The sequence below is a fragment of the Pteropus medius genome, unplaced genomic scaffold (genome assembly GCF_902729225.1).
Source record: "Pteropus medius unplaced genomic scaffold, Ma_sr-lr_union100, whole genome shotgun sequence".
In the NCBI taxonomy this organism is placed as follows: Eukaryota; Metazoa; Chordata; class Mammalia; order Chiroptera; family Pteropodidae; genus Pteropus; species Pteropus medius.
In genome coordinates, this window is record NW_024346692.1 from 1104571 (window position 1) to 1119725 (window position 15155).

Sequence of the window (15155 nt, forward strand, 5' to 3'; positions counted from 1 at the left end):
CGAAATGTAGAGGTACAGGGTTTTTAAGCCCTAAATCCCATTCCTCATTCTGTGTTAAACACAAAGGTCTGTTTTTCTCCTATTCACTACCTGTCAACCCACAGGTCGGGTGTGCAGGCCGGGGTACAGAAGCAGAAAGCTTATTGTTAGAATGTTATGTTCCCATGGGTGATAGCCTATGTTCCCATGGGCGATGACCTATGTTCCCATGGGCGATAGCCAAGCAGTAATTTTCCAGCCAGCACAAGAGAAGTATTATTCTGATGTTAATTAAGTGACATAAAGGATTATGGACCTAGGATACTTTTCCCAAGTATTCTTTCCTGACTGGGGCCAAATCAGCTGATTCCATGGAATCCTAGACCTGGAAGATCTACTGATCATCGCTAACTTCATTTCTTTAACCCTTATGTCACACATTTATTGTCAAGTGTAATCTTTAGGTTTTTATTTTTTATTTATGAAACGATACATTTTCTGCTCTCAGGGAGCATTTGCTAGGGATGTTTAGAATTCAGGTATTTTGCTTCCTGCTCTGCACATATTCTATATTAGTCCCACGTTTTTCTCCTGGCTTTTTGTTGTTGTTGTTCTCAACAGCTACTTTTCCTTATTCTTGATGTTTTTTTTCCTTTGTTCCTGTCAGAAAACAATTGGCTGTTATATGTGCGAGGTGTTTTGTAAGGCACTAAGGATACAGAAATTAACGCAGCAGTCTTTATCCTTAAGGATATCAGTATTTGGTGGGGCCCGAGGTGACAGACATGTAAACAGATGTGTTGGGGGAGGTGCAAGAGTGGAGTTGCAAAAGGCAGCCTGGAGGAGGTCCACAGCTCTAGTCTCGCACGAGGGATGCATTGAGCAGATATGAAAGGTACTCTGTTTTCAGACCTTGTTGCCAGGAATATGGAAGGGAGCTAAAGACACAGGTGAGAGTTGCTGCCTTTCCACCATTTACTTTTGATTTCTTGTCCTCTGGTTATCTCTACTTCTTATCTTCTCTGCCTCTTTTCCTTTCTTGTCTCTCTTGTGTGCTTTTAGGTGTCTCGAGGCCAGCTTCTATTCTCGTGTGCCTTTCCGGGATGAATGGCAGCACACTCTGGTCTAGTCCCCTTCCCGAGGAGGCTCGAGATATTACATGTTTGGATCTGCTGCCAGGAAGCGTGGCTGAAACCATCTGCCTTGTGACAGGGACACACAAGATGCTCAGTGCATTCAATGCGACATCAGGTAACGATCATTTGTCATAAAGGATCTCTGCTCCAGTGAGCTATAATCTCAGATGAGAACAATCTGGTGGGGAAGGGACTTTTCCACTCTCACATGGTGGAAAATCTGATTTACTTCTCTGGAAGGTGGTTATTAAGAGAGATAACAGAAAGGGTAGATTGAGTACTAGACCTACGATTTAACCTGTTTGATGATAGGATAGAGCTAACCTGACTTATCCAGACAGGAACTACCTGGACGCCTTTGGTTTGTAAATAGTCTCCCTACTCTGTTCTTTGTACAATACAGCTGAACGTTGTCTCTTCATATTTGCTATATATGGGGTCCATGTGTAAACTTGGGCATTAACTACTAAAAAGTATATCAGTGAAGAACATAAGGTTTGCTGAGGCATGTTGATTTGGCCTTTTATCTTCTTATTACAATCAGACATCTATGACAAAAGAAATGAAAAAGAGATGAAGGCTCCTTGCTGTCATAAGAATACTGCCAATATGCTTGTTAACACCTTGGACTCTAGTGAAGCTGAATAGATAACATCCTTCCCAGTTTCAGAGGTTGGAGTTTGGTCATGGGATACTTTTGAGTTAAAAAAAAAAAAATTGAACATGAGTTAATTCTAGAGCTGAAGTCATCTTGAAAACCTACAATTTCTCTATGAAAACCTATAATTTCTCTACTCATGTGAACATATGGTAGGAGAGAGAATTGATCTTCTGGTGGGCCACCCACCAGAAGTTGGATGGTTCCTTAATAGTTGTAATAATCTCTCGCAGATCAATTCCTCTGTCCTAGACAAGTGGGCTCCTCTCTCCTGGAGAGACTTTAGCATCTCCATTTTATCTAAAAAATCTAGGTGTGAAGTTATTGCATGGGTTTATGAGCCAGATACTTGAGGATTTCAGCTTACACTCCCTGCTTCCTTCCTCCCCAATAAGATAAAAACTCAAAGGAAATAGTGCGTGGTAGTTGCTGTCTGTTGTTCAGCCTCTGAGTTTCTCTTTTCTGGCCTGGGGGCATTGCGTCTGTCTTTTTTCCAGAGGCTGAAAGCCCTAATTGTGATCAGCCTATTTGTTCTTCTCTAGGGAAAGCCATTTGGACTTTAAATCCAAACTACTTATCCAATGGTACCCTGGCTGCCCCAGCGGTGGTGCTGCCTGACGTAGATGAAGATGGCGTTAGAGATCTTGTGGTTCTGGCCATTGGAGAATTGCAGGTATGCTCTATGTTAAATGGTCTTTTTTCTTATAGGGAATGCTTCAACTTTAGTCAGTTCCTAGTATTGTTATGGGAAATGCTACTTGAAATCTTATTACAAGGGCATAGGTTTAAATAAATTTGCTTTGTGAGATTAAATGAGTATATTACCATTATGAAACCATTTTCCCAGCTGTCTCATTTTGGTTTCATTGACTGTAACATGGTGGAGCTTTGCAGCCAGATAGTTCTGTGTTTGAATTCCTGTCCTACCACTTTGTAACTTTGTGGCCTTGGATAAGCCACAGAACCTGTCCAAGCCCTGGTTTCTTTGTATGTAAGATGGGAATGTTATTTCTTTTGGCAGGATTGTTATGAAAGTTAGAGCTAACATGTTAAAGTGCCTAGAGTAGTGCCTGGTATTTTTTTTGCATGTGTATGTATTATTAGTTTTATTATATTTTATGTATTTAACTTTTATTTCGATTATAAAACCAAAAGACAGACAGAAAGTTCATCAAACTAATAAAGAAAAAATTTTAAGTCACACAAGAAATAACAACAGTGACCAAAGAAGGATAGTTGTAGTTTAGGCTGTGACAATACAGACTTCGTTTCCAGTACAGTGGTCCTTAAATTATGCTTCACTGGAACTCCAGGGCCCTGGAGCCGATTATTCTCTGCCCAGGGAAAATCGCAGTAGTTTTTTTTTTCTCCTCAAAATCACAGGGAAGAATACATTAATGAACAGAATTATCTCAATTAAAAATTTTTTATTTCTAAAGCTTTTCTCTGAGCTTATGTCAAAGTTCCTCTAAGAGTTTTTCTTAGACATCCTAGTGTGAGCCTGCCAGGAGATGCTTGTGGACAAAAAAATTGAACAATTGGCAAAGAATAGTTGTGGAAAAATGTGGATACAGATCATTTTGCCTCCTTGGATAGCTTTTTTAATTTTAATAGACCCTGTGTTTGCTGTTGCGATTTTCGTAATGTATATAAAATGAGTTATACAATCTGCAAGTAATATTTAGAATAGAATTAAACCTATCACTGTTTTTTGGTTTTCTGCCAAGAGTACCATAAACTAACTCAAAGTGCTCCACCGATCATGCATTTTGAGGAGCATCGTTCTAGTTCACTAGGATACCTTATGTTTGTGAGATGAGAGGAAGGAAGATGAGGAAAATTTCTGAAGGCTAGTCTGTTTTAAGGGTACTTTCTGCTAATTTTTCTTCAACTAGCCAATTGGTCTCAAAGTAGACTGAACCAAGAATTCAGGAAATATTTACATAATCTTTCTTTTTATCGCAGTTACTGTGAATAATGAGATTGGGGGCTGAGGAAAATTTCAATGATTATATTCATCAGGGAGTGATTCTCTGAAGTCTCAAAGTGGAAAGTATGGGGAGTTTCTTTTAATAGAATTATGTTTAGCAGAGGCATAGCAAGACATTGAACAAGTTTATAATCTAGACCTTAATACCCCATCTGGCATCTTATTAGCCAGCAGTGGTTGATGGGATAATGGTTTAGGCCTTCACGGACCTTCTATAGTGAGGGAGCCTCTGCTAGAAGGGTTGGCTTCTTGCTGATCTGTGCCTTTTGTTTGTCTCTATCAGAAAACAAAAAAAGTGCCTAACTTGCCTCATAGAATTTACTTACTTGCACAGTAGTGTACAGATGTGGTAGACTATACTAGAAAAATGCTGGAGAAGCAGTGGGTTTAGAGCAGTGGCTTTATCTTTATACTGACCTCTTCTGACTTTTATATCAGCAACAAAGACTCTGAGGAACCTGTTTCCTCTAAGCTACAGATATGGAAGGCTCTCTCTTCACAAGGAAAGAAACATGTTAGGCCTGCGACTTAGAGCAATTACATTCTGAGATCTGGGCTTAGCGTGAGGTGGGCTTGGGACAGCTGACCAGTTTTGAAGTTAGAGGAAGTGATCTGGCCTACAACACCAGTGGGAAGGGACCTTAAAAGCCATGTGGTTAACCCTCTTACACCATGCTGCAGTCTCTGATGGAGTATTCTGGACTCTTTGGCCCCCAGACTCTCCTTGAGTACTCAGGCCGATGGGCATATCACTAAATTGTGAGACAGTCTGTTTCACTTTTGGTCAGGTCTAGAAAATTCTGTCATATTGATGAGAAATCTGCTCTCTCATAGCTTCCATTCATTGTCCAGCTTCCGCCCCACAGAGCTACTCTGAATGAATCTAATCCTCTTTCTCCATGAAAGCCCTTTAGCTGTTAACCTCGTTCCTCTAAGCTTGCTACTCCCGAGGTTAAATATCCCCAATTTCTCGTACTGTTCCTCATGCCATGCGAAGTCCAGACCCCTCTCTTTTTTGATTTCTTTACTTTTACACTCCATTTTGTCTGTATCTCTTTTAAAATGTGCCTATATTTGAAAACAGTTTTCTATTTATAATGTAACCAGTTATAGCAACACATGGAAATTGTTACTTCTTTTGATATAGACTCTGTATTTCTGTTAGCCAAAATTGTAATAGCCTTTCTAAGATTCAGTTTTTGTTTATAATCACTCACATCTTTTAATTAATCAATTAATTAATAGCCCACTTTCTTTTTCCAGACTTTGACCCATCTTCCAGCCTAAGACTTTTTTTGAATTTTGAGTTCCTCATACAGTGAATTAGCTATCTCTCTCAGCTTTGTGATAAGCTTGAACTCTATTCATTTGGGTCTTTGATGAGAATGATTAATAGGAATGGGACAGTGGCACAGTACTGTGACATTTCACTAAAACCTCCCTCTGGATTGGCATTGACTTTTTCTCTGGGTACACTGAAAACCATTTCTCTTTATCTTGGCTGAAGAATTAATGATGATCAACTTTGTCAAAAGCTTCACTAAAGTCAGATTATTGATACAGTCCTCATATTTCCTAACCAACAGTTCTATTCCCCAAATAAAATCCTCTGCAGCAGGGGTCAGCAAACTATGGCCTACAGGTCAGATTTGGCTCACTGCTGGTTTTTTTAAGTAAAGTTTTATTGGAACACAGTCATGCCTATTTATGTATAACCTATGGCTGCTTTCACGCTATGGCGGTAGAGTAGTTGCTATAGAAACCATCTGGCTCTCAAAACCTAAAGTATTTACCATGCGGCCTTTCACAGAAAAAGTTTGCCTATCTTTGCTTGAGAGTAGGTTGATAGTGGCCAGGCCAAACATTAATATCACAATGGGAGATCACTGCCTGCATTGATTCTTGTTGCGACTAAATATTACTGGGATTTCTGGGTATCAGAGTAGAGATCCTGTGGTCAGCTGTTCTATATTTAGCTCTGGGATAGAATTCTGGTCTCAGGAGACTGTTCATCACTAATAGCTGTGCTTCAGAGAACTTGTCTGAGCTACCATAAAGATGCTCATTGCAGGTATATAACAGGGAATGGGACATTTGCCTCTCTTTCTTACTTCCAGGGAAATAAAGTGAAGCAGGTTTGGCTTTGTGCTTTCCAACTTTGGGAAGTGTTTCTGAACCCTTAACTAATGAGGAAGCAATGACTATGTGTACAGACTATTTGATTAGGAAACGATAGGGCTTCTAGTGACTCAACTCCCTTCTTTCTCTTCTTCAGCCAGATCTGTGCTTCCTGCTGGTGTCTGGCCGGACAGGGAATCCAGTGGGCCGACCTGTGAAGTACAACATCATGGGAGTGGGGAATCTGATTGGTCCTCAGGTTTACATCACTGCAAGTGGGGCTGTCTACATCCTGTTTGGCTTTGGTAAGAAGCAAGGCTAGTTTGTGCTACTGTTTCCCATTGGTGTGTGTGATCAGGCCTCTTTTGTGAGACAGGGTGAAAGCTCAGGAGTTGCTGACCAGCCCTTTCATCACCTCCTATTACACGGACTGCTCACTGCTGCCACCTATTGCAGGTTATTAACTCTGCTTTCCCTTGCCGCCTTCTCCAAAGAGAAGACTCTGTCCAGCAGCCACATAATCACTTTCCAGTTCACCCCATGTTGGACCAGTCTGGGTGGGCTATATTAGACTCATCTGATGAGGCTCTGAGTCTCTTGCTCAGATCCTAACCCTGGGAGAGTTCTATTAAATTCAACTTCTCAGTGATGGTTCTTCCTATGGTGCTAGGAAATATCCAGGCTGTCGCCCTGCGGGACATTTTTGTTCAGGCCCAAAATCGAGACAGCTCACCACCTTCTCTGCAGATAGAAGAGCCAGAATGGGAAAAGCGAAGGTCCATCAACCTGTCTGAACTCATTGACATTTACAGGTAGGATAGATATATGATCTTGTCCTTGAGACCTCCTGAGCTCTCACGTGCTATGGAGTCTCTAAGTTTGGTTGGACTCTTGAATATGTGGGCAGAGGCTTGTGGGGGAATCAGTGCTAGCCTTAATATACTATCTTCTGATCTGGTTAACGTGATTGAGAGGTTTCCCTGATAACATAATGTGTTGATATCTATTTGTTAGTGACCATGATGGGTGTGTGATCCCTTTGCACGTAGGTTGTAAGGATGGATATTTGTTTAGGGTTTAAGTCAGAGTGGGGCAGAGTGAGGCCGGGGAACCTTCAGGTAGGGAGATAGATTTTATTTAACATAGCTTTTGTAAAACTGTGCTGAAGTATCTGCTCTACTCTCTCTGTATTTTTCTTAGTGGAGGAATCATTTTGTCAGAAGCAAAGATAACATTCATGAAATCTTATTTTTTATTTTTGTTTATTTCTTGACTAAAAGAACAAAGTTTGTCATCTGCAGTGGATTTTTACCCATTTAGCACCAGGCCTGGGTAATAATTGTCTTTATTCTTTTCTACCAGAAGTTTCAAATGATTTTCTAGCATTTTTTAGGCAGTATCATGTTGTTTCAGTGAATTTGATAGATGTTAAATAAAATGGTCCCAGTTGTACAGAGAAAGAAATAACTTGATGAAGTGGATACCGTGAGTTGCTGTCTAAGCTTAATGACAGTTTCAAGCCTCCCGTCCAGATCTCCATCTGCCTTCCATGCCGTTCTCCTTAGCTCTGTTTTCTTTCCCACAGTATCCAACATGACAGGTATGGCTCTGCGGCACTTCTCCCATGAGTTCCTTTTGAACCTAAATGCTTTTTCTAAGGATCCTTGGTTTCTAAAAGGTCAAGAAAATGAAATTCAGGTGGAACAACAGAGTGCCCCACTTGATAAGATAGTGGTGGGAGATGAATGCAAGAGTAAATACAAACATGCGCACCGAGAGAAAAAGCCAAAATAAGTGGGTCAGGAATCTCATCCAAGCGGGAGACTAACTGTTGGGGTCTCGTTAATTCAGTGATGGTGTTGAACTACTCCAGATGGTGAAGGCAGCGGATTCCAACTGCAGCAACCTCCTGATTACAACTAGACAAGGCCTAGTCCTGCTTCGGGGGCAAAATCTCACACCTTGCTGGACACTGAGCCTTCAAGGCTTACACAGGTTTGCCATGCGCTCCGCCTCACGTCTCCTGTTTCGATCCACTTTCTCATGTTTAAATATTGCCCAGAACAATTGCTTGATATTTAGGTCTGATACAAGAGAAGGGAGGGAGCGAGGTCCTTGTTTTCCGTTTTCACTTGCTATCAGTTACTTACTTTGTTCTCATTTGCAGTCAGCCTACTCCTGGGTATTTCACTGATGATCAGACGTTAGACTTCCTTCTACAGATACAGGATGGAGTTGGGATGAAAAAGGTAAAACCTGGGGACGCAAATCAATCAAAACATATAAACCTTGTGTCCAGCCCTGTGCTAGGCACTGTGAGAAATAAAAAGAACCTAAAATATGGTCCCTTCCTTCAGAGAACTCAAAGTCTAGCTGAATGGATAAAACGAAAACTCATAATTCAGTACTAAAATCTGTAGCATTGGGAGCTTTTCTAGCTAACGTCCTTCCTGCACAGGATACCTTTATCTGGATCCTATGTTACAGTTGGGCTATAGGAATCTTCTGAAGTCTCTTGGTGGAGAAAGGCAGGCATAAATAAATTTAATACTTCAATACATTCATATACTCATAAGATTTCAGAGGAGGTCAGCTATCTGTGGTGGCTGGGTTGTTATGGAGGACTTTATAAAAGAGAGAAGAGGAGCAGGGCCTCGAAAGCTGAACTGTGTTTCTGTGAGAAGGGAGTAGATGGGGAAGCACGCCGGGTTGGGGACAACAAGACCAGAGTCCCAGAGGCGGAATGGTATGGCATGTCCGAAGGACACTGAATAGATCTTTCTGATTTTACATGGTATTGTGTATTGTGAGGATATAATGATTGGATAGACCATTTTTTTATTTCTTTAACATTACAATTGGAGTTAGAATTTTTATATTTTTAATAATTGACCTAGCTCTTTGGTTTATCTTCATTGTAAAATACATATCTATATATTGCACACTGTTCCCTGAGAGTGAACTCAGCAAACACTAATTGTCACTTCATCATGCCAAGTTCTGTGCTGGATGCACAGAGATGTGTGTGGAGACATAACACTGATGAAGACAAGACCCCTGTCTCTGTGGCTTGTAGTCGTTGGAGTGCCTGTTCGCACACTGCTCTACCACATCGATTAAGTGCTGCCATGAAGCTTCACACAGTGCCAGGGGCTATGGGGAGCAGACAGAATGAAGGGAGTCAAGATGCTTCATGTTGGTCAGGGGTTAGATGTGCAGAAACATGGGAGCAGAGAAGAGGTTTGCGGGCTGGAAGGATGAGGATGGGCTGAGGGGCAGTCCCACCAGAGAGGTCAGAATGAGTTCAGCTGATGGAGGGCCCTGAAAGCAAAGATGCAAAATTTGGATGAGGTGTTGGAGGCAGTAGGGTTATTTGCTCACGAGCAGAGGACAGATCCGATGATGCAACATCCCTTTAGGGAGAGTCTTCCAGCAGTACTTATAGGAAAGAAGCAATGTCTGATTGTGTTTCAAAGGCATTCAGATAGAGATTGGAATTTTCATTGACATTCCAAGGAAAATTAAAGGAGAAGGGTATACATAATAGGTTGGTTAGGAACTGAGATGCTCAGGGTTTAAACCTGGGTTTTAATCCTGGCTCCACTACTTATTGGTGACCTTGGGCACATTACACCGTTTTGCCTAGCTGAGGTTTCTACGTTTGTAAAATGAGTAACAACACCGCGTATCTTCATAGGATTATCGTGACAGTTAAATGAAATAGTATGTGCAACTGGATAAAATCGTTTAGCGCAGTGTCTCTAGACTTCTTTTCTGCCCAAGACTAACAAAGGGAATCTGAAACTCCTCACCTGGTTTCCTCTCCGCTCCCTCAGAGGAGGTTCTCTCTCCAGGCGATTCCGGGACCTTTTGTGAGTCAGAGCCTGAGCCTGGGCAGAGAAAAACAAGGCCCGAGGGACTGGAAGAACAGGGAAGAGATTGTCGCATTTGCTGAAGGACAGAGGCACTGGGGCTGGAGGTAGATGGGAGAATTTCTTGGGGATTTTGGCAAATGACAGGCTCCAGAACTGTGAGGTGTGAAATGTTTGTGGTGAAAGGAGGTATAAATGCTGCCAAGCATCATGAATTCAATTCCTTTACTAATCCTTTGAGAGATGCAACTAAGGAGCAAATTTTCTCTTATTTCTTGTCTGTTTAGACTGTGCCTTTTTAAATTTGAGACTACCAGAGGGCTAAGCTGCATGTGCTATGACATCAATAGAGTCAAACAAGAAAGCTCTCAGCATAGCACATAGGACGCAGTGTTCCCTTGATCACTGTTCTCTAGGCGTTGCTGCAGTCAGGGAGGGGGAAGGAGCAGGAATGAGGCACCGCTGTTGGCATCCGGTCTCAGCACCACCACTGCAGAATGGCTGCTCTGTCCAGGGGCTGTCAGAAACCTGGAACAACCTAAGTCGTTTCCTGTCTCTGACCCTCCATCTTCTCCTCTATAAAATAAGAGGTGGATTAGATAATTTATAATTTCCCCTTCTCACCTGAGAATTCTACAGTTCTTTAAACTCTATGAAATGGGAACAGGGCTGCAGAAAATTGGGTCCTGGCCCCTAGTTGCTGTTTAGTGCTCTCTGCACACCCAATTTATTCACATCTAATAAGCTGAACTTGTTAATATAATATCTATGTGGTTTGGCATGCGCGTGCGTGTGTGTGTTTTCTTGGCGTGCTGCCTTTCTGAGGACAGGCCGTACTCATTATCTTCTCTTTTGCAGATCATGGTGGTGGATGGGGACTCTGGCTCTGTTATTTGGAGTTACAGTGCTCCATGTCACATGAAAGAAACACCAACCACCTCAGCAGTTACTTCAGACCAGAAGTCTGTCTTCCTCTTCTGGGCTGAAGAGCTGCCAGCTGCATCTCCCAATTCTGTGAGTGAGCTTTGGAGGATCCCTTTGGAGGATCCCTTTGTCATTTTGCCATCCCTTTGTCATTTTGTCAGATGGCAACTGCTCTGTGGGGTTGACTGGGTCTGGAGGTGTTATTAGACTAGCTATAATTCCAAGTGATTATGGGTAGGACAAAACAGCATTTGAATGGGCAGAACAGCAACCTACTTCCTCTTAAGCTGTGCTTCCCGCTTTTGCCTTTTAGTCAAGCTGCGTGAAAACTGACAACAGCCCCTGGTTACTGGCTTGGGACCGTGGGAGGCTAAAGGATAGAAAGTCCTCTTAAGACTCCAGATCCAAATTTGTAGATGATCCATATGTGCTGCAGTTGTTGGAGAGAGCTTTATGACTAGTTTGGAATGGGCGAGGGAAGTTTATGGAGCGCGAAGCTGGGCTTGGAGGTGAATAAACTGAGACAGCAGAAATGGGGTTGGGCAGGGCTGGCAAAGCAGTGAGGAGGGGTATCGATTGGATTGAAGTTGAGGGTTCACCTGGGGGGATTATGGGAGAGAAAGTCTGATATGTAGAAGGCAGAGTTTAAAAAGTCTTAAATGCTTTACTGCAGTATCTTGATGGGTTGACAAGTCAGGGTGCCTGGGAGTTTTTAGAGAGATCCACTCTGATTTCATTTAACACATTTTGACCAGCACTTACTATGTCCCAGGCACCTGTAGAGACATAAGGATAAGCTGAAAACAGTGCTGGCCCTCTAGAGAAGGCAAGTGGTCAGTCCCCTATGATGGGGGAGCCTGAAGGAGGAGAATCCTGAATTCATCAACTGTGTGCTCTCAGACAAGTCACTTAACTTTTCTGAGCTTTGTGCTCTTTATCCATGAACGAAGATGCTAATATAGTCCTTCATTTTGAGGATTTACTTAAAATCTAGAATATAGTCTTAAATTTGCCATGCCCTAACATGTGACTTTGGGCAGTTTGTCTAACATTTTAACTTCCCGGTTTCCTCATGTAATAAAATAAAGAGATTGGACCAGATGACTCTCAAATGTAAGCATCTAAAAAAAACAAAGTACAGATAAGAGGTTTAGATGGAAGCACAAAAGGAGGGAGATATTCATTTTGGGGAGATTAGGGAGCTTTTCATGAAAGAGGTGACATTCTCATTGGGGACTCAAGGACAAGAAGTATTTTAATGTGTGGAAATGGGCTAGAGAAGATGGTTAGAGAGTCTAAGGGTGAAATGAGGTTGGCAAAGGTTAGAGCAAAGTGAAGTATGTGTTTAGATAATCATCAGACACTCTTGAAGCATGGGGTGAGCAGGTAAATAATAGAAGGCTGGAAAAGGCAGATTTGGGGTAAGTGGTGTAAGCTACAGAGTTGTTAACACACAGAGATACCGTGCATGGGTTAGTAAACAGCTGCTCTAGTGCTTTTCATGCTAAGGAATTTGGGCTATTCTGTGGGCAGTAAGCAAGGAGTTTGACTATTTTCTTGTCACGTTAGCTAAGCCAGAGATCTGCCCCATTGTGCTTGGGCTCCTAATGGTGCAGAGAAAGCCCTCTCTCTGCTTTGTGGGAGTGTGGCGGAGTGTGGCAGCTGTAAGCTTCCTGCTCACGTTTCTCCTCACTTAGTGGACTTCTTCCCACGCTGACAATATAGGAGCAGGATGCCGCTCGTCCCTCAGGGTTCCATTTCCTCCACAAGGAGAGGCCCAGGATGGTCTTGGGGAGGGGAGGTTCTCAGGGAGCTCACTAGAGCAGCTGTTTACTAACCCATGCATGGTATCTCTGTGCGTTAACAACTCTGTGGCTGCATGTGTGTGCGCTGCTGAACGTCACCGTGCACGGAAGTTACAGTTAAAGGAAGGTCCGTGTGCGGTTCTTCTGTAGAGAGTCTGGAGACTGACACTCAGAACTTGCAGTTTTTGTTTTATAGTTAAAGACTTGCTTCTTTCTGGTCAACGTTCTGTTTATTTCCAGAACTGATAAGATTTTTGTGATTTTTTTTAGCCTGACACTTACAACTGGCTTTAATATCCAAGGAGAGGAGATGTGTTTGGTGTGCTATGTTCACATACGTAGACTTTGTCTCCATTCATCCCCACCTGCTACAGGGGATGAACCAGCACTCCAACGCTCCATGAGCAGGAGACTGTGAGGTCTCTGTATTACATTTCTCTCCTGGGGCGTATAACTTTCCTTTCTTTCTTTTTTTCCTTATAAGAGAGAAAGCATTTTCTAGCTATAATGGTTTGAAGTTAGAGTTTGAAGATTAGTCAGAGTTCTGAGCTTTTCGAAATATGTCTCTTACGTAGGGAGTTTCTCTCTAACACATCCTTGTAGTTGATATCAGGTCTTAGTATCGGAGAGGAATTAGCAGTCACTGTGTCCTCTGCTCTTTTCATCTGAAGACCATCATGTGGGAATACAGAGTTACTTTTGCTCTTCCTTTTGCTTCTCATTGTCAGGATGCCATCCTAGGAACTGAGCCATTCAGCCTTCACCACCTTTACCTCCTGCATCCAACATTCCCTTCGATTCTTCTGGATCTGGCCAATGCCACGGGCACAGTGACGGCTTCAGAGGGTCAGTCCCAGTGCCGGTGGGGGTCTGTATATACACATGCGGCGGGAGATGTGCTGGCTGTGTGTGAGGATACATTGTCCTACCAAGGGAAGGACGTGTGCTTTCAGATGACAGCAGGGTGTGTGCACTGAGCCACTCAGATTTTCTCTGGTGTCCCTGGTGCCCAAGACCATTGCTGGAGTATTCCCTCTGGGAGGGGCTCCAGGCTCACAGGGTGAGGACCCATATCTTCTGACTATGCTGCAGGCTGAGGGGAAAGCTCAGTCTCGTTCCCAAAGGACTGGTAGTGATTCATGCAGCCACTCACTCAGCAGGCGTTTACTGAGTGTCAGCTGTATGTCAGGCACTGCGCCAGGGGCCGGGAATGCAAATAAGAGTAGTTTCTTGACTCTTTAGTTGCTCAGGACTTAGAACTGACAGTGACGGAGATGATGGAGGTGGAATGTTTTCTCAGGGCATCGGTTTTTGATCAGTAGAGATTTTCCTTTGACGAGTAAAAGTAAACATGCCTATTGCATAGAAAAGGCAGCCAGGAGAAAAATCAAAGGGAAAAAGAAAAATTGCCCGTACTCTTACCATTTATCACCACTGTTAACATTTTAAAAGTATTTTTCTACTTCATATACATATCATGTAGGAAAATTGGGATCCTAGATTAGAGACGTGTAATTCAGGAAACTGAAGCCCTGGAAACTTAGCCACTGCTGCCTTGGGCTGGTCTAAGGGAATCTCCTGGCCCTGCCGGGGGAGGATGGGGGTCCTCCCCCGGCAGGGACAGGAAGAACAGACCGCTGCATTTCCTTTACTTCTTTCCATATTCTCTTGTCATTCAAAGAGTTGCTTTCACCTTACAAACTTACTTGCCTTGAAGTTGAAGCTAATGCTTGTGACTCAATTCATTGGGATACATTGGGAAGAATAGCTGATCTCGAACTTGTAAGCACACCTGTCCACTGGCTTTGTGTGTGGTGAGGGGCCAGGATACGGGAGATGTCAGCTTGTTGGTTGGATCTAAATGAGCTATTTTTCATTATTAGCATAAAATATTGTCATTCAGTGAACATTAAATAATGGTAATTAAGAATCAAGACCATCTTTATTACAACACCTGGTTTAAAGATGAGGCAAAATAAACACTAAGAGGTAATGAATAGCTTACGTGACCATGCACTGACACTCTAGGAATTCTTAGAACTTCATTTGTTGTGCTCATTTTTCTACTGAATGGTCACCATAGTTGATATATCCTCTTCTTTCCCGATATGGGGCTTTCTTAGAAACAGCTTCAGAGATAAAAAGGTACGAAGACTGAAAAGAATGTGCTGCTTTGCCGGCATCCAGTCCTTCACCACTATGGATGCACTGTCTAGCTCAGTGTCTGGCATGTATTAGGTGCTCAGTAAACTTCTTTGTATCAATTAATGAAGGAATAAATGAATGAATGAATCTAGTTGCTGAATCAAATCACTCTCCTGTTGGTGGAATTTTTCTGCCTTTGTTAACTGCTCTTGTTTTTGTCCTTCCTCAGTTGGAATTAACGACCTCTGGAAAGACGCCTTTTATGTTACCAGAACAATGGAGCCAAGCTCCGAAGGCCATCCAGCACCTCTGGTGGTCAGCAAGCTTAGTCTGCGGTGGGCACTGATGGAGGGCCAAATGGTCCAGCTAAAGGAGACCACCCCCAAAATCGGCCGGGGGGAACTGCGAAGATTCCTCTCTAGGATAAAGTTTGTTGATTCTCCCTTGCAGGTGAATAGCTTCTGACAGACGTATTTGATTACTTTTGAGGGTTTAGGACAAATACCAACCCCAGCTTTGCTCTTTAGA

The 15155-nt window shown here is 42.7% G+C and overlaps 1 protein-coding gene across 1 annotated transcript in view; it reads left to right on the forward strand.

The window, feature by feature from the left end:
- Positions 1–15155, forward strand: part of FAM234B (family with sequence similarity 234 member B) — a 33100-nt gene that overhangs the window by 14882 nt on the left and 3063 nt on the right. The window contains 9 exon segments of the mRNA XM_039876403.1: positions 1042–1230; positions 2316–2446; positions 6039–6186; positions 6552–6693; positions 7733–7876; positions 8049–8130; positions 10612–10767; positions 13211–13328; positions 14857–15077. Of these exon segments, the coding sequence (XP_039732337.1) occupies positions 1042–1230; positions 2316–2446; positions 6039–6186; positions 6552–6693; positions 7733–7876; positions 8049–8130; positions 10612–10767; positions 13211–13328; positions 14857–15077 (1331 nt within the window).